The 20,377-nt window shown below is 32.6% G+C and overlaps 1 protein-coding gene across 1 annotated transcript in view; it reads left to right on the forward strand.

The window, feature by feature from the left end:
- Window positions 1-20,377, forward strand: part of LOC127720901 (uncharacterized) — a 212,232-nt gene that overhangs the window by 86,749 nt on the left and 105,106 nt on the right. Inside the window, exons 17-25 of the mRNA XM_052227641.1 lie at window positions 8,006-8,182; window positions 8,822-8,980; window positions 10,717-10,859; window positions 11,315-11,385; window positions 13,244-13,407; window positions 14,050-14,216; window positions 14,486-14,648; window positions 16,094-16,258; window positions 17,005-17,064. Coding sequence (XP_052083601.1) covers window positions 8,006-8,182; window positions 8,822-8,980; window positions 10,717-10,859; window positions 11,315-11,385; window positions 13,244-13,407; window positions 14,050-14,216; window positions 14,486-14,648; window positions 16,094-16,258; window positions 17,005-17,064 — 1,269 coding nt within the window. The remainder of the gene's footprint in view (window positions 1-8,005; window positions 8,183-8,821; window positions 8,981-10,716; window positions 10,860-11,314; window positions 11,386-13,243; window positions 13,408-14,049; window positions 14,217-14,485; window positions 14,649-16,093; window positions 16,259-17,004; window positions 17,065-20,377) is intronic.

A 20,377-nucleotide genomic window follows, 5' to 3' on the forward strand; every position in this document is an offset into this window, starting at 1 on the left:
TACTTTTAGGGGATTAAATATGAGCTGCCAATAATGATACGAAACAGATTTTATGCAGACTCCATTTACCTTTATTCAGCAATTCAAGTTGGAAGTACAGAGACAGCAAGTTTTAAATTACAGAAAGGAAGAGAAGTTTATATCTGACACATAATTTTTATATTAGTATTCAGTTTGTGGGTGAGGTTTAAGCTGACCATAGTCACTTGTTTTTTTAGACTATTATGTAACAAACCATGCAGGTCATTTTCTGTTCATGGATACTCATCCAATAGGATGTTAAGACAGCAGTTATGATCAGATCAAAGCACTTTATTTTGTGTTTCTCAAAAGTAGTGATAACCTTTGGGCTTGGAAGATTTAGATATCAAATCAGTAACATAGGGTTTTAATTGTATTTCAAGCAATTTTTACCAAAACATGACTGTCAACATCTGTACTAATAAAAATTGATCTTTGATTTATCTGGTATATTCTTATTTGCATCATAATTTGGTATTTTGAACTTACTAAAGTTTGATCATGATAATTCATTCAAGTTCATGTACATGATCATGTTATTTCATTCTGTTCATGATTACTCCTGTTATTTCATTATATTTGATCCAGTGGCGGATCCAGAGGGGGGCGTAGAGGGCGTACGCCCCCCCTTTGCTTGCACTTTTTTTTTTTTTTTTTTTTGTAAAATGATTAATCAGACTAGACTTCGCGAACTTTGCCATTTCCCGTGTATTTAATTTTTATTACGACAATTCTTTACTTATAACGATATTTTTCGCTCGTATTGACTGTAATATATTATTGATTATGTCAAAGTCATGTGATTCGCTACGGTGGAGTTGACCAGTACGTCGAAAAAAACGTCACTCAATCATTTTGAAATTCAAATTACAGTAACACATTGCTTAGGGTGAGGATGACAAGCATGACGCCTTCAAAGCGACAAAGTATTGAGCAAGAACGTATTGACTTCTATTTCACAATTCCACCCAACAGAAAGTAATGCTCTATTACACTCTCGTGAAAAAAAAAAAGTTCCACAGCAATACTATTTACCTACGAAAACATGTTTAACCCAACACGCCCCAACCCATTAATAACATTACTGAATAGTGATCCCCAGTTAGTAAGCTCTCGATATAGATTTAAAGTCTAAGGTACGGACCATTTGATTTGAGGGGGCAGTCTGAGATATTTTAGAGAAAAAATTCTGACCCTGATTTTTGCCTTAAACAAAAATTCTGGCCGTATCTGGATTGAAAACAATAATCTTGTCCACTTTTTTGCTCTTAGAAAAAAATATTTTCAACAAAATTATTTAGCATTAAATGAACATGATGAATAAAAAACGGGCTTAATTTTTTTTGGGGGGTTGCATGTGAATCCCATATCTGACCGGAGTGTCTGTTTCGCCGAACTGATATACTGAATACTTTTTTCAAGGCCCGACTGCAACCTGGCTGCTGGGTGTGGCCTATATGTCTCCATGTGTCGACCGTCATTCACAACTTCATTGTCATTTCCGACTCATTCGTAGCCTTTGGTTGATTTGGAACCCCTCACTTCCCTTGTTGATTGAAACATTTCAACCAAATATTTAGATAAAAATTGCTTGTTTGTCTTTCTTCGTGTTGGTCGTATTGTAAATTTCATTGAATAGCCGTATATCTTGTTTACAACAAGAAATCTGTGAGGTTATGCAAACTAACCATACAACAAACGAGAATTTTCCATGTCCATTTTTTACTGACAAATCCCACATCAAATATATTAATTAGTACATAGCTTTGGATCCATCCAATCATTTTATAATAGACAATTAATGGAGAGAATACGACACCAAAAATGTCCAACCCCTACACTTTAACTATAAAATACATTTTACACTTATTTTATGTTTTTTAGCCAAAAAAAGGTCCAAAATTTTTTTCAGCCTCGCTCCGCTCGACGAACTTTAATACTACGCCCCCCCCTTTCCAAAATCCTGGATCCGCCCCTGTGATCCATACTTTGTTCATGGTCAATGAAATTTTATTGGGCAGTTGAACATACCTGGTATTTCATGGTATTTCACCTCATGTTATTTCATTATATTTCATCCAGACTTTGTTCATGGTTATTCATGGTCTCTGAAATTTGATAGTGCCATTTAATGCACCTGGTATTTCAGGGTATTTCAGGGTTAAAATCATGAATGTTTCATGAAATTTCATGATTCTAATTCATGAAATTTTCATAAAATTTACACAGAAAGACATGAATTTTTACTGTTCAGGAAAGCAGGGGACTGTCGTTATGAAGAAATATATAATTCAACAGGTTGGGAACAATCACTCAAATGAGGGGTAACCCTACAATGTAAATGACTATCCCTTTAATGAGGGACCAATTTCAAGTAATAAAAATATTGTTTTGTTGTAAAAACCACTTCTTAGGACAAAAGGGCACATATTTATATTATTTGAAGAATATTTTCTCAAAAAACTATACATCTATCTGGTATTATATGGTCTAAACATGTCCAAGAATTTTGTTATATTCCTGGACTTGTATCTTTTTTATTAATTAAAGTAAGTGGACCCCTCTTTTAGAAAAGTTGTTCCAAATTTGATGAATTTTCCACCTTTTAAGTTTAAAAAAAGCAAAGCTTTATCTTTTTTAAAGTAAAAAATGTTTAGTGTTTATTCTACAATGTAGACTAAAAGATAAGTTTAAGAGAATAATCATAGACAACAAACATGACAATGGGGCAAACTCATCTTTTTTTTTAGCTCACCTGGCCCAAAGGGCCAAGTGAGCTTTTCTCATCATTTGGTGTCCATCGTCCTTCTTCCGTCGTCCGTCGTCGTCATCCGTTAACTTTTACAAAAATCTTCTCCTCTGAAACTACTAGGCCAAATTTAACCAAACTTGGCCACAATCATCATTAGGGTATCTAGTTTAAAAAATGTGATGACCCCGCCTGCCAACCAAGATGGCCGCCATGGCTAAAAATAGAACATAGGGGTAAAATGCAGTTTTTGGCTTATATCTCTGAAACCAAAGCATTAAGAGCAAATCTGACAGTAGGTAAAATTGTTTATCAGGTCAAGATCTATCTGCCCTGAAATTTTCAGATGAATCGGACAACCCGTTGTTGGGTTGCTGCCCCTGAATTGGTAATTTTAAGGAAATTTTGCCATTTTTGGTTATTATCTTGAATATTATTATAGATAGAGATAAACTGTAAACAGCAATAATGTTTAGCAAAGTAAGATCTACAAATAAGTCAACTTGACCAAAATGGTCAGTTGACCCCTTAAGGAGTTATTGCCCGTTATAGTCAATTTTTAACCATTTTTCGTAAATTTTTGTAATCTTTTACAAAAATCTTCTCCTCTGAAACCACTGAGACAAATTTAACCAAACTTGTCCACAATCCTCATTAGGGTATCTAGTTTAAAAAATGTGTCCGATGACCCCGCCCGCGAACCAAGATGGCCGACATGGCTAAAAAATAGTACATAGGGTAAAATGCAGTTTTTGGCTCATATCTCTGAAACCAAAGCATTTAGAGCAAATCTGATGAGGATAAAATTGTTCATTAGGTCAAGATCTATCTGCCCTGAAATTTTCAGACCAATCAGGCAACCCGTTGTTGGGTTGCTACCCCTGAATTGGTAATTTTAAGGAAATTTTGCCGTTTTTGGTTATTATCTTGAATATTATTATAGATAGAGATAAACTGTAAACAGCAATAATGTTCAGCAAAGTAAGATCTACAAATAAGTCAACTTGACCAAAATGGTCAGTTGACCCCTTAAGGAGTTATTGCCCTTTATAGTCAATTTTTAACCATTTTTCGTAAATTTTTGTAATCTTTTACAAAAATCTTCTCCTCTGAAACTACTAAGACAAATTTAACCAAACTTGTCCACAATCATCATTAGGGTATCTAGTTTAAAAAATGTGTCCGATGACCCAGCCCGCGAACCAAGATGGCCGACATGGCTAAAAAATAGTACATAGGGTAAAATGCAGTTTTTGGCTCATATCTCTGAAACCAAAGCATTTAGAGCAAATCTGATGAGGATAAAATTGTTCATTAGGTCAAGATCTATCTGCCCTGAAATTTTCAGACCAATCAGGCAACCCGTTGTTGGGTTGCTACCCCTGAATTGGTAATTTTAAGGAAATTTTGCCGTTTTTGGTTATTATCTTGAATTTTATTATAGATAGAGATAAACTGTAAACAGCAATAATGTTCAGCAAAGTAAGATCTACAAATAAGTCAACTTGACCAAAATGGTCAGTTGACCCCTTAAGGAGTTATTGCCCTTTATAGTCAATTTTTAACCATTTTTCGTAAATTTTTGTAATCTTTTACAAAAATCTTCTCCTCTGAAACTACTAAGACAAATTTAACCAAACTTGTCCACAATCATCATTAGGGTATCTAATTTTAAAAAACGTGTCCGATGACCCTGCCCACGAACCAAGATGGCCGACATGGCTAAAAAACAGTACATAGGGTAAAATGCAGTTTTTGGCTCATATCTCTGAAACTAAAGCATTTAGAGCAAATCTGATGAGGATAAAATTGTTCATTAGGTCAAGATCTATCTGCCCTGAAATTTTCAAACCAATCAGGCAACACGTTGTTGGGTTGCTGCCCCTGAATTGGTAATTTTAAGAAAATTTTGCAGCTTTTGGTTATTATCTTGAATATTATTATAGATAGAGATAAACTGTAAACAGCAATAATGTACAGCAAAGTTAGATCTACAAATAAGGCAACATGACCAAAATTGTCAATTGACCCCTTAAGGAGTTATTGCCCTTTATAGTCAATTTTTTACAATTTTCATAAATTTTGTAAATTTTTGTAAATTTTTACAAAGTATTTTCCACTGTAACTACCGGGCCAAGTTCATTATAGATAGAGATAATAGTAAGGAGCAAGAATGTTCAGTAAAGTAAGATCTACAAACACATCACCATCATCAAAACACAATTTTGTCATGAATCCATCTTTGTCCTTTGTTTAATATGCACATAGACCAAGGTGAGCAACACAGGCTCTTTAGAGCCTCTAGTTTTGGAGAAAAGGGGGGGGGGGGGGGGGGGGGGGGGGGGGGAGGTCAGAAAGAAGGAAAATTTTAAACGAAGAATATATTAATGTTACTTGGCGAAAAAAATAATAAAGTGGCGAAAAATATATTGTTTTGGCGAATGAGGTGGCGAAAAAAGTAATTGACCCAGGGGAAACCTTGAACTGGTGCGCATGACTTTCAAACACGTGCTTACGACTGTCAAAAATGGTGTTCACGACCTTCAAGATATGGTGTGCATGACTTTGAAACTGGAGCGCATGACTTTTAAACTGTTGCGCATGACTATCAAAATGGTGCACACCACTTTCAAACTTGCGTGCACGACTTTCAAGATGGTGTGCAAGACTTTCAAGAACTGGCACACACGACTTACAAACTTGTTCGCATTACTTTTAAATTGATGCACACGACTTTCAAACTCGTGTGCACCAGTTTAAAAGTCAAGCACACCAGATTTTGAAAGTTATGCACACCAGTTTTTAGATATCGTGTGCACAACTTTTCAAACTAGTGCGCACCAGCTTTAATGTCCGGTAAACGAAAATATTTCTATTTACTTGGCACTTATGGGGCTCCGTAAGGGTCTCCTCTCATAATGACATATACACTAATCCGATAAAATTCATAAAAATCAAAATATAACTACAAGGGTATACAAAATGAAACTACGCTATAAAAATCCTCATGTGTCCTTGTTGCATCTCTGGACCAACCCACATAAAGAACACTTAAAGTCAAAAATCATATACCGAACTACGACAAGAGGCATACGATCAAATGGAACATAATACTATAGTAGTACAAAGACAAATAAAGATAAAACTGTAAAGTAGATAAAATGCTACACAGAGTCAACACCTTAAACCTTGGTTCATTAATTGTTTGCGCAGGCACTGATAACATTTTACAAACTAGATCTGAGTATCAGCTGCAATCTCTTGAAAATTGTATGAGTTCAGAAATGTAGACTTCATAGGTGGATGAAGTTGGTAAATCGCTGCTAAGGTGAGGAAATTTTATAATTTCAAAATTGAAATCATCTCGTTTGTCATAGACACTGGTATTAAAAGATGACCGCTGTAGTCAAATTCGGGGTATATGTTTAAAATGATGCAGAGGAAACTGTATATGTGGTGTCTATAATATCTAGTTCATGACTATTAATGGGACCAAATGAGAGAAGTTCGTATTGTTAATGGAAAGAACATCTTCAATACACCTATGTGTAAAATTAGATGATAAAGCTTATTTGATCTAATATAAAATTAAGAAGATGTGGTATGATTTCCAATAAGACAGCTCTGCACAAGAGACCAAATGACACAGAATTTAACAACTATAATAGATCATTGAACTGCCTTCAACGATGAGTAAAACCCATACAGCTATAAAAGGCCACCAAATGATATATGTAAAACTATTCAAACGTGAAAAATAACGGTCTGATTTATGTACAATGAACGAAAAACAAAAATGATATACACTAACAAAAGACAACCGCTGAATTACAGATTCCTGAATTGGGACAGGCACCTACATGTGTCGGGGTTAAACTTGTTAGCGACCCTCATTCTAACCTGGGACAGTGGTGTAACAGAACATCAATTGAACAAACTATAAAATTCAGTTGAAAAGGGCTTAACTCATCAGATAGATACAAAGCAAAAACAAGTAACAAAAACACAGAGTGGACTTATACATCTCCATTACCCTTTCGAAAACAAAAATGCACACATTAAGATATTTTCGGGGGAAAACCACCAGTCTCGTTTCCCTCGTTTGTGGATGCATTACGCATTATGTATACACAATATTGACCTTTCGACCGTATACGCTGCTGAAGGTCTTATTATCTTGGATGCCTAGTTACGCGTAGCATTGCCTCATAAATGAAAACAGCTCTAAATATGGGTAAAAATATATATATCACCAACAAAAATTAAAGCAATGATTTACGTTCTCAGAAGGTAATTTCACACTTCAACCAATTACAAGTATATCAATTGGTAAACAAATGCTGTTTTCTGATCATTAAGTCTGGTCACGCCTTGTCTTTCACGATCCAAATAATGCGTTGAATGATCTTTCACGATCAATTTTGTTAAAAAATCAACAAAAATAGACTTTTTCAAAAATAATATGAACTTTTTCAAGTAATAACATAAATATATTTTACTGAACTATCTGACATATACAGATTAAGTTTTAAATATCTCATGATATATTGGAATGTGACTATTATAGTTACAAAACGTGATTTTTTTCTTAATGATTTTCATAGGATTGTGTGTCGCCTTTTGTGTTTTCTTAAAAAGTACTGCATTTTTTCATTTATTAAGTGCACAGTTTTATTAAGGAAGTTGAATCATTTTGACAGACATAACTTTTTTTTCTAATTTGTTCCACCTTTTGAAACTACAGCAGATTGTTTCATAGATTTTGAAGTAGAATTACACTTAATTGCATTCACGATCCGATACCAGATCTTTCACGATCTGATCGCAATGCTTGACCACCTTTAGTTATTCTTTCATGATCAATTCTCTCGATAAACCGAATGACACCCGTGTTTTGTTATAGCTTGTTCTTACAATCTATAAAAACAGAAGCTGCTCTGTTAAACAGTGTTCATTTCATCCTTTGAATTTGTGTGAAATATAAAGATTGAACAAAAGCACACAATCAATAAAAAGATATGAAAAATCCTGGAAAGGAACAGTTACTAAAAGACTTGAAAAGGAAATAAACTAATGGAAACATAGAAGCTGAAAGTTATAAATTTTAGATGGTTGTGAAATCTTATCCTTCTGTGGTGAATGAGTTATAAGGATTGCAGAATGATTCATAACCTTAAAACATCCTTTGACATACATTTTTTTCTCTCAAATAATGATGACATATTTATATTTCAGGAAGGTGATTTTAAATTTCTGTCCAAACTGGCAACAAGATTTGATGAAGTAATACCATCAATTCTAGGAGGTGTCAATGCAGGAATAAGAATGATTAAAGATTTGATAGAAGGAAAAATAAATTTGAATGATCTGGTATTAGCGTTTGTTGACTCATTAATGCAGCTTCCTAAAAAGGTATTTAAAGTAATAACATTAGGACTTTTCAAGAATTGATTGATGAGAAGCCTCTCTAAGAGTTGTTGCAAGGGTTTTTAACATTCAAAGATTAAATTCTCTAAAAATATTCAATGATCCCATTCTGACTGAACGTAGCAATATATTTATCCTACATAGTCAAAATAACAGCCCTCTTCAGTAAGTTGATGCCAGATGGGAGAATTCTAGGTGCATGACTATATTCCGATACCCAAGTAGACCGTGGGGTGTTTAAAATCAGTAATTAAAGTATGCCTCAACTCATTCAAGAATAAAACGAATCAATTATAATACCCTCACTCAAAAGAGGGTGTAAACTGGTTTATGTCTGTCCCTCCGTCTGTATTTCGGTCTGTCCCCCTGAATTTGGCATATTTTTCTCTGGAACTACAAATTAGAGCTCCCTGAAATTTGGTACCAAGCTTTATGTGAGCATGTTATACAGTGTAATGCATTTTCAGATTCATTCCTTAACCACCTCCTGTTTAGCAAATATTTAAATATATTCTTACTCATAATAGCAAAAAGTGGAAATACATATATATATATATATATATACATGTATATATTTATTTTATGTCTAATGCTTTAAATTTATTTATTTTTTTCAAATTCAAGGTAGCAGATTTAAGAAGTGTTTCCATAAAAGCAATGAAAAGACTTGGTGAATATGATCCTAAAGAAATGCCATCTTTTTTAAAACCTGTAAAAAATTTGGTAGCCAGAGTGGAGAAATTTCTCAATAACTTGAAAACTGATGTTCGTGTATTTTTTAGTGTAAGTATAATTGATAATGCTCTAGAATGTTATTTTATTTAAAGGCATACCACTACAATATCTCTATTTTTACAATAACATAAAAATTCAGCTTTATAATTCTATAATAAATGCAAATAAAAACATGGCTATAATTATTTTTTTTTAGGTAAGGCCAAATAAAAGTATATATGTGGTTCCAGTTACATCCAAAAAAAAGGGGTTGGTAGGTCGGCAATTTTATTTATTTTTTTTTAAATTTTTATTTTGGATTGTCAAAATCCGGAAAAAAATCGTGTGTTTACCGAGTCGGATTACGGTATTATACATGTCCCTACCGGAAGTTCGCCATTTTGCATGTGTATGGTTGTAAAATAAACAGATATGTTACGTTTTTAGTTAATTTTGTTGCATTCTGTTAAGAATATGTTGCATTTTAGCCATAGTGGATACTTCTGATGGAAATTCAGATGACAGAAGTCTGTGAATTTAATTATTTAAATTCACATTCTTCAAAATTTGATCGTTTGAAAATTTATTTTTCAGAAATGAAAAAATGAAAAAAAAAGTTCTAGGGTCAGGGTGTTTAAACTAGGGTCGGTAGGGTAACTGGAATCACACATATACTTTTATTTGGCCTAACCATTTCAATGGTCAAGGTTGAAGTCATAATGAAATATACTGAAATTTTTGCAAGAAAGTTGATATCAAATGCTAAATCAAATACTACAAATGGGATTGAAACCTTACTTGGGAGCATTGTCTCATATGATGAAAGGAAAACTATTGAATTTCCAGTCAATACCTCAAAGGTCAAGGTCAAAGGTATTAAAAATGTAATTTCACTATGGATTTTGATGTCTAAGGTCAAGGTCAAATTTGCTACTTAAAAATAAGATGAACATTTGTTCAAGAAAATAGTTTTTGGATGTTTTATATGGGATTGCAGCCTTACTTGAATATGTTGTTGCATATAATAAGAGGATGTAGAGAAAGTCTCAAGTCACTTGGTTTAAGGTCAAGGTAGTTCAGAAACAAATAGATTTGTGAGAGACAATGTTACTGTCTTAAATCATTATTCATAGGGGGCGAGGGGTATGTAAGCTTGTTCACTGAACCTGTACACATTTTGTTTAGGGGCCAGCTGAAGCCCGCCTCAGGGTGCGGGATTTTCTCGCTGTGTTGAAGACCCATTGGTAGCCTTCGGCTGTTTTCTATCCATTGGTTGGGTTGCTGTCTCTTTGACACATTCCCCATTTCCATTCTCAATTTTATCTAGATGGACGAGTGGTTTTAAGTAGTCAAACCACTGTATCACTAGCCTGTCAACACTGATGTTGTGAGTTTGAATCCTGCACCTGACAAGTGCATAGGACTCCAATCATAGTTGACTAGGACTGTCAGTTTTCCTACAGAAGGATATGGTTCTCTCCGTGCACTGGCTTCCTCCACCAAATTGACCAATAAAAACTGACTACCACTTCTAAATAGTTAATAGTGATGAAAGTGGCATTCCACAGCAATCAATCAATCAAGCTTACATTTCATTCAGTGTATTGATATTTTTGTAATTATGGCCTGTGAGGTGATAAAAAATACCTGACCTTCTGGCCTATCATCATAGCATAGCCTACCTCATGAATGTATTGTTCAATTTGTTCTTGTTCTAACAAAACAAAAAATTGCCTTTACACTTTAAAAAACAAAAATCATTCAATTTTTAAAGAATCTTAAAAAATGTAACATTATACTTGCAGCAACTATATGAAACAGTCACCATAACAATTCCTGAAAATGCTAGAATTATTTTCAAGTCTTTAAAGGAAATTGTTGAAGGACTCAGTACAATCATCAAAGATCCTGTGTCGTCTATAGCAAAAGTAGGAAAGGGAGCAGTACAGTAAGTAATGATGGTTTTTATATGTATGTCAGTAGACACATTATTAAGTCATACTATTGTCCATGTGTTAATCATTTTCATATGTTGTACAATAAAATAATGTTGCTTTGACTGAATCTTTTAAAATTTTTACCTGATATTAGAATAGTCTTTCAATTTTGACAACTTTTACCTTCATGTCAAATTTGCACAACCTAGATCATGATAAATGTGTGAGACAATATATATGTCTCAAGCCCTAAAAACAATGAAAAATAATGAAAACAAAGAGAGAAAAAACTGTTTGGTTATATGTTTTTTTTCACAGCTATGATACTGGGGATAGGCATAGTGTTTTAATTCAATTCACAAAGTGCATCTTTACAAACAAAATCTTTATAAATATACATAAACAGAAATTTTGATATATGTAATAGATCACAAATTTTAAGCTGCTTAATGTCTTTATATTTTAGAATTTTTATGTCAGTTAAGAGACTTTTAGAAGCCAAAAATAAAACACAAGAAGCTCTTTCAAGTCTTAAAGGTTTGTAGATAAAATAGAAAGAGAATGAATGTAATCTTGTAGTTCATAACAAATAAGAACAAAAATTCACAAGAAGCAATTCATCATATACACTATTTAATATTAGAGCTAATTTCCTAATGCTTGTAGAGTAAGACTTTGGTTGGCTTGCTTGCTTTGTTTGTATAAACGTTAGCTCAAGCATTGTAATTAAGATTTACATCTGCAAACAATATAGACAGGCATAGTTAAACCTGTGTCGGTTAAATTAGTCTATGTGTTCCTTGTTGTCATAACTTACTGTTTTTGTATGTGTTCATCATGGAGAGTAGAAGAAAAGTGTATGAAAATTGAATAAACCACGCTCGTTTTGAAAAGATAAACCGCCATTTCTAATGTATCAGGTGATTGGCAGTCTATGAGAAGTTTATTTTTATAAATACGTTTCTACTTTGTAACTTTTAAACAACTGTTTAAACCCGTTCAAGAAATTATGATTGAAAACATGATAATCCCGTAATTGTAACCTGAACGAATTTAATTAGGAACAAGGTGAACCTGTCACTGATTTGTTTTGACATCGATCAGACCCATTGATTTAGGTGTGATAATCCGGATTAACAGCTAGAATCAACAAACAAAAAATAAAAAGTAATGAGATTTTAACAATTTATAACAGCACTAATGATGTTAATGATAATCATTTGACTGATTCGTAATTACGTTATTGTTTCAATCAGAACATTAATTTGGATATCTAATCTTGTCCTTGATACTCAAACAATTTATTAAATTTGGTTTTATAAAAACAAACTTAAATGTAGATTTATCTCAATCTAATAAAATTCTTATTCATTTGTCAGAATATTTGCAATTTCATATTAATTACGTATTCCGTACGGAATTCTCCGACATCGGTGTCCATTTAAAAAACTTCCTGTTTACTGATAGACTTCCTGTTTGCCGATTTTGGAGCTGTAACTTTTCCAAAAATGTCTATGAGTCTTATACGAACCATTAACTTATTTTCTCACGTTTCTTGGACCATAAAGGGGGTGCGCACTATACACAAATGCGCACTATACACCCCCAAAAGACGGTATATATTATATTTAAATTTGATTTAATGTTATCCCAATTACAATTGTACAATATACAAACAAAGCAAGCAAGCTAACCAAAGTCTTACTCTACAGGCATTAGGAAATAAGCTCAAATTCAAATATATATGATAAGTAACTATGTGACTTTTTGTCATCCATGCCTTTAACTTAATTAACTTTAAAATTTGAAATTTGAGGCCAGTTGAGTGTTATAGGGATTTAAACTTTAAAACAAGAGGGGAGAAATATAGTATTGCAAGAAATCTTTTATTTCTGCCATGTGGAAGATTTTTATGCCCCTGTAGCTAGAGGAAGGGGGCACTAAGGTTTAGATAAATCCGTCTGTATATAGTCCAGAAATTGGTTTCTGTTTTTTAACTTAGGTTTGCCTCAACCAAATGTAATGAAACTTGCACATAATGCTTATTATCACCAAACACATATCATATTTAGATGGCGTAACTATCATCATTCCCTTGTCATGTTCCTTTATAAATTGAAAAATTATTGAATTTGCTGTTTCTGCACTAAAACTTTAGCTTGCCTTAACCAAATATTATTTAACGTAAACGCAATGCTAATCAACACCAACTACAGATCAAATTTGAATTTGGGTGGTGTCACTTTCACTGTTCTGAGAGTTGTGTCTCTTTATAAATGGAAAAATTGCTGAATTAAAGGTTGGGTTATAATAAGTACATGTGTCTCTTGCACATTTACAAGTGGTGGCATTTTTATCTCATGGACACTTTCTTCTTTTATTTAAACTATTTCAGATTCTAAGCTATACTGGTTGGAACTGACTGAAATACAAGAAATTGTTGATCTCTCAGTAGTAGTGATGAATTCTGTTACAGCTAAAAGTAAAAGTTGGATTGAAGAAAATATTAAGGAGGCAGAAGATAATGTTAAACAATTTACTAAAGGAAAGATGTCTATGGTAGGCTCTGGTAACATCTCACAAAATACATCATACTTGCACCATCTAGCAATAACTCCATTAACTTACTTCAGAACTATCTCAAATTTTTATCATTACTAATTATAAGATTTTTACATTTGGTTTGTTGCCCAAAAATTTCTTTTGGAGATTGTAAAAGAAATTTAATTTATGGGAGGCTATATAATTTCAGGGGAGATAACTCAAAACCAATATACATTGGCAATGTCCTCCAGTGTTTCCAGATGACTTTATTTTAAATGTCAATAACATCAATGACTTGATGACTGCTAAATGGAAGGTCAATTGATTTCAGGATGTAAAACAGAGGTGGGGTGAAAACACTAAAAAGATTTGTTTATCCTGATTTTTAACTCAAATCTTATTCAGTTGCATGGAATAAACTTGACAGCATTGCTTTGAAAAAATATGCAGCTATGCATTTCATAGTTTCATTGTAATTTACACATGTGGAAATAAGATGATTTAGGGTTAAAAAAATGTATTCTGCTTACAAAAAAACTCTGTTATAAGCATTCAATGTAATATCCATACAAAAGATATATAATAAAATGATTTCATATGATTTGCCTAATTTCTATTTTACTAAGTATTATATTAATATTGTATTTCTTTTTTAAGCGTGATGTAAGACATAGTATTATAAATGATATGAAGACCATGGTGGATGAACTGATGTCCTCCTTACAAGGACTTACTGGTTTTGCTAATCCTTTCTTAAACAAGTATCAGGAGTTCTTCTCCTTGGTCAAATCTGTGAAGGAAGCATATGCAATTTTGAAGGAAGGGTAAATGAATATAAAGAAATATTTTGAAACTTTTGGAATTTTGTTTTATTGAATCGATTTCTAAAACCTGTTTTCAAAAATTGCAAAAGATGTATTTTCATATGGTTACATGTAAATAGTCTTGATTGTGCTTAATTAATGTACATTTCTTTTAAAATATTTGATAAATATAGTTTCTTACCTCATCATTGATTCTATAGTATACCGATATATATACATATTTGATTTATTTTTATTGTAATGTTTATAATTCCTGTTAATAATTTTAGTTATGAAAAAGCAGTGTCCACAATTGCTTCTATCTTTGGTCCAGGAGCACACCCAAGTTTCCCTAATATCACACGTTTAAAAGGATCTGGATGCAACTATGATGGTTTTTATCCTGCTGGTAGTGAGGGAGGAGTTGACCTAGAAATTGAACCTGATAAAACAGTTAGTGTTTGTTGTTAAATGTTTATGATGAAATGCATGGAAAGATTTTAAAAAACATCTAATACAACCATTTTTGAAATAATGTCAGTCAGTTTTGTTGAAGACTCATATGAAAGATTTATTAAGTTAATTTTCAAATTACATTCAATTACAGTGGGATTACTAGTGCAGAACTATAGAAAGTATTCCTTAATTCTTTTGATGAAGGGAAAAATAATAGTTTATTTATTTTCGTCAACATACTTAATAAAAGTTATTTAAACCACAAATTCAGAATTTATTTAGGTCATCTGTTTATTTCTTAATCTGTTGATATGATATATGCTTGCAAATACCTATTGTCCTTTTATTAATTTTACAACAAAAATGCATTAGGTGTTTGTCAAAATGATGAAATGTTAATTTTTGCTGTGCATTTGTGAAAGATCTTGATAATACATATTCTAAGGATATAAGTTTTTTTTTCCATAAATCAATTTTGATAGTTTCTGATGCTTGTAAGCAAGATACATTTTCTTGAAATTTGCCAATTTTGCATAACTGAGTTTTGAGCACACTAGTCTTTTTCTTGTCATGGACACTTTTAATAAATATTCAACCATATGTAGATGTGCATATTAGTTACATTTGTCCCCCTGCCCCCATGTGTAGTCCAGTATTTTAAGCACTCTTACAATACAGTTCTTGCCAGATTTTTTATGGAATTTATATCAAAGGTTTTATGTGCATGGTTTATTCGTCCCTCAAAGCATGCTTAAAAACCTTTGAAATAAAAATAATTTCTCTCACTAAATGTACTGTTTTGGGAGTATCAGTTGCTTGTTTTACTGGCAGGTACCTAAGTAATCTTGGTTTCCAGGTGATCAAGTGAAAACTTGTACTGCCTATCAAACTCTTAGATTGCTTGTTTCACAATAAAACCTCACAGCTTAATTCATGACAGTAATTGCACAATGAAAATAAGTACAATTCGATAAATTTTTCAATATCCTTTTTGTGTGGATTTAGGAAAATTTGTATCATGGATATTTTGTTGTTTTGGCAAGGTCTGCAAACAAGCCTATAGAAAATTTTATTTTGTTGAACATTTTTAAATTTGTGGTATTCTATACCCAAGAAATCCATCAATATTGGTCTCAAATGAAGAGAAATGAATTCACAGTATCATTATTACCGTCTTTTTAGCAGGACAACTTTGCCATTATACCCCTATTAAAGGTATTGCTTGTTAGAATTTATGTTATGATATGGGGTATTGCAAGCATGCTCACTATGGCTTTTTGATACAATTTAGGAATTACAAAATTACTTTTAACTTGCAGTTAATTACACATAGATATACAGCATTTAACAACTTTTATTATTTTGAAAAAATGATACAGTATTTGAAAACTTTAAATTTGAAAAAAAAATAATATATATAATTTGGTTCATGTATATTACAGGTTGTCGCACCATTTCCAGGATTAGTAATGTTATCTGATAATGATAATGAAGTAGTAATTGAAACGTCGGGAGGTTTTCTGAGAAATATAGAGATAACAATAAGGAATATACAACCAAACAGTAATATTTTACATCCTTCAGATGAACTATTTATTGAACAGCAGGTAAGTTGACACATAGAACAATTAGGAGGAGGCTGTAGTTACATATATTATAATGAAGTTTTGGAAAAATCTAGCTGAATATTAACAAGATTTGACTTGGTCTTTTGATGACAAGATAGATCATAGAAAATAAAGATGTAAAAATGCAAGATTCATCAAGAGATTGTACTTTTGTTTGTGCATTCTTTAATATTTTGCTTACAAATTAAATTTAAATGCATGATAGTTATAGGGATATGATCTCTGAATATTGCCGATTGGCATGTGACCATGCTGTGTTTAATCTACAACTGAGGTCACATCATAGGTTGCATGCATACAAATCCAAATTAGATTGACAATAATTTGTTGCCAATATTGTTTTAGCTTATTGACAAAATGTAACCAAGCTGACTGCTAATAATAAATGTTTAAAAAAAAACATGCTTTTATTTTGTTCTTCTTACATTGTCAAAATTGTAGTTAACAGACCTGCCAACTATCCCGATTAATGGGGGATATCCCCCATGAGAGGTGTTGACCTGAATTTTGAAATTCATTATTTTATAAACTGAGCACCTCAAAACAGGCATGCAAATGAGCTAAAAGGGTATTTAAGCCCATGCATATTCATTCAAACAATAATGTAGTAGATTAAAAGCATTTATGGCAATAAAAGAGAAGCACAAGTTCTCCCATGGAGATTTTGAAAAGTTGGCAGGTATGAGCTAATGCAGTTAAAATTCATGTTCTTCATTAAATTTTAGGTTGCAGCAGGAGAACCTATTGGAAAAGCAACTCAATCATCTTGTGATAACCATATTAAGGTGATATTCCGTAAAAATGGAGGGTATATCGATCCGACAGGATTCATGCAAAAAAGAAAAATTGAACTCCAACCTTGGCTTCAAAAATGTGATGATTACAAATTAGTTTTTATGGTGAGATCACAGTGTATTATATATATATTCATTTATTTTGTCTTTTTATTCTCACCTGGTCATATAAGCTTTCTCATTACAAAGTGTCCATTATCTGTTTACTAGCATGTTTTAACCTTATCTTCTAAAACCTACTGGCCAATTGTAAATGAACTCAGCCACAACCATCCTAAGGATCATTAGGGCCCGCCGAATGGCGGGTCGCCCTATAGTGATCAGTCTGTCCGTAACAAATTGTGTCCACTCTATATCTAGAGAACCGTTATAATTTCATACTTTATACTTGACATGTATATTAACCAACACCAGAGGGTGTGTCATAATGTTTGTACAACTTCCTAGGTCAATGGTCAAGGTCAAAAACTTTGGTTTCAGTTGACAACCCCATGTCCTATGGTAAAGATCGTGTCCGCTCTATATCTTGAGAACCGTTATGATTTCAAAGTTTATACTTGACATGTATATTAACCAACACCAGAGGGTGTGTCATAATGTATGTACAACTTCCTAGGTCAAAGGTCAAGGTCAAAACTTTGGTTTCAGTTGATGTCCTATGGTAAAGATACAAATTTTTTACCACACGTTATTCACAGTGGGCCTACAGAGATGGCTCCCATCTCAATGATGTCTAGTTATATCTAGTTTCAAATTTATGTGATACTCCAGTTTATCAACTATTAACATAGCTGTTACTAACAATGAAATAACATGGCTGTTTCTATTGGAAAAAAGAGGGGCAAAAATCTTTTCCTCATAAATTACAGGGGCAAATGCGCATTACCTAACTTTTCCTGAATGTTCCAAAGGAAATATAGTTTAGAAATTGTATCCGAATGTTTGATCCATTAACAAACATGGCTACTGTTACATGGCTAGAAATAGATCATAGGTGGGTAAAATACAGTTTTTGGCATACATCTCAAAAACTTAAGCAGTTAGAGGAAAACTGACATTTGGAGTTGTTGCCCCTCGAATGTCTTTTTTTGCAAAATTTCTCTTATAACTATAATAGATAGAGAAAAATTTTAGATAGTAAAAATGACCAGAACAATAAGACAGGGCTTCCAAAATTATTTTTAGCCAGCCGGACATTTTATATATTATCCCGATTTTAATCACTTAAGACTAAATAAACAAAAGGCAATTATGGTAATCAGTTGCCGAGTTGGCCATCCCAATGATTGACATTAAAAAAAAAAACGATATTAAACTTTCTTTGATTCAAATTCGAAGTTCTGACGTAAACTGTTAAATTGGCAGTGCATCATTCGAAGTGTGCAACATCAGCGTACTTATATCTGCCTTAGACTCTTTATTTGTGCAAAATAACGTTGTCAAACACTTTGCTTTCCTTTTTAAACTAATACCGGATGTTATCTTGACAATGGTAAAACATGGACCAGAGACAGATACGAAAATTCCGTGTACGTTTGCAAAGCATGAATGAGTGTAAGTAGCTCTTTCTTCGTTATTTCTTTAAGAAAATGTTTGAAATAAACGTGAGATAAAGGTATCAATGACAATTTAAGCATTTTTTTAAGAAATGAGAATGCATAATTAAATTTCACACCTGCGCACATGCGCACACGTGTACTAGTTCAAAGAACGTGGTTATGACGATTTTTCATTTTCTCCTTTTTAATTTTTTCATCAAATCATATTTGTGAACGTATTTCTGATAATTTAAATCTTTTTGACTAAATTAATTAGATGCAAACTGCTGAAATGTAAGAAAATAACTTTGAATAGTCCGATCAATATTCGGTTCAAAATAGTTTACCTGTCACCTGAACAGGTAAATTTCAGCTGTTCGACAACTAATTAGCCTTGATTAAAATGAGAAGGTATTAAAGTAAGGGTTGTTTTGATAGTACTTAATGATCATGTCACTTTTATGACCGGAAATGTGTGGCTGTTAAAGGCAAAAGGTTGGGTCAAAAAGATCGCGAATTATGTTAAAATTACCGTCTCTTAAGAAAGCCTTGAAAACTGAAAAGTAGATGACCGTTTCATGCTTTGCCCAGCCAGACTTTTACCGGACATTATAAAAATATCCGGAATATATGACCGTTTTGGAAGCCTTGCAATAAGATGTGTCATTTCATTTTGTTCATTTGAAGTCATATGAAACGAGTGACTGGTGAAAAATAATGTTAATCCAATTCTTGAACCAATGCATGCATATATCATAAACTTAGTCTTAAGTGCACGATTTTATCATTTTTTACGCATCCATATCGTATAATCGTCAAAAATATATTTCACTCGGTCAGCACGATTTTATCATTTTTTACGCATCCATATCGTATAATCGTCAAAAATATATTTCACTCGGTCAGTGCTGATGTGAAAATATGGCACAGAGTTCTCGAAAACCGTCGTCCCGCCAAAAATCGACTAGGACCGATTGTTGCGTATGTAGTGTCAGTCCCATGACCGACTAAAAGTTCGTGGTTCAATGTTTTTTTTTTTGCAACTTTTTGGTATTCAGATACATTTTGAACTGGTTTGCTCTGCAGACAAACCTTTGTAGTATAGCTCAAAATTACAGTAATATTTTTTATTAGGAACCAGTTCAATTATAAAAATGGCGGCAGATGTGAAAACAGGAATGAATGTCGAGGATTCAGGCCTAAAAATGGTTTCAAGGGATCCGATCCTATAACATTTGACGCAATCGGTTCTACGGATGTTATTTTTAAATTCATGAAACAAATTTCAGATGACTATATGGTCATTTTGTCACACATGAGACATGGAAGGTCGAGAGTTTCTGATGTTTAACAAGTCAGTCAAGTGTGTTTAATAACCATATTTTTTTTCGGAATTTCAGTTCACCAGAAAACTTTTGGACTTATTTTTGAAATGATTTTAATAAAATTACTTGACAGTTTACAGGTTCACTTATATTTGAGTTAAAAAGTAATATACAAAACATAAGTGATAAACATGATTTTTACAAACTTATTAACCATAGAATTAAAACTTAATACTCCTTTAGTTTCTCTAAGGCCAAATAAAAATATATGTGACATAATAGCTAATGTGTGGTTCCAGTTTGCCTACCTACCCTACGTTTTAGTCTTAATAATAGCCTACTCTAAAGATTATTTTGTCATTTTTCATAACGACATAAGCACTTTTTAAGTCAGGATGTTGCTTCCATAAACTCAATGTAAAAAAAACCTAAAATAAAAAA

This window comes from Mytilus californianus, unplaced genomic scaffold (genome assembly GCF_021869535.1).
Source record: "Mytilus californianus isolate M0D057914Y unplaced genomic scaffold, xbMytCali1.0.p SCAF_11, whole genome shotgun sequence".
NCBI lineage: Eukaryota > Metazoa > Mollusca > Bivalvia > Mytilida > Mytilidae > Mytilus > Mytilus californianus.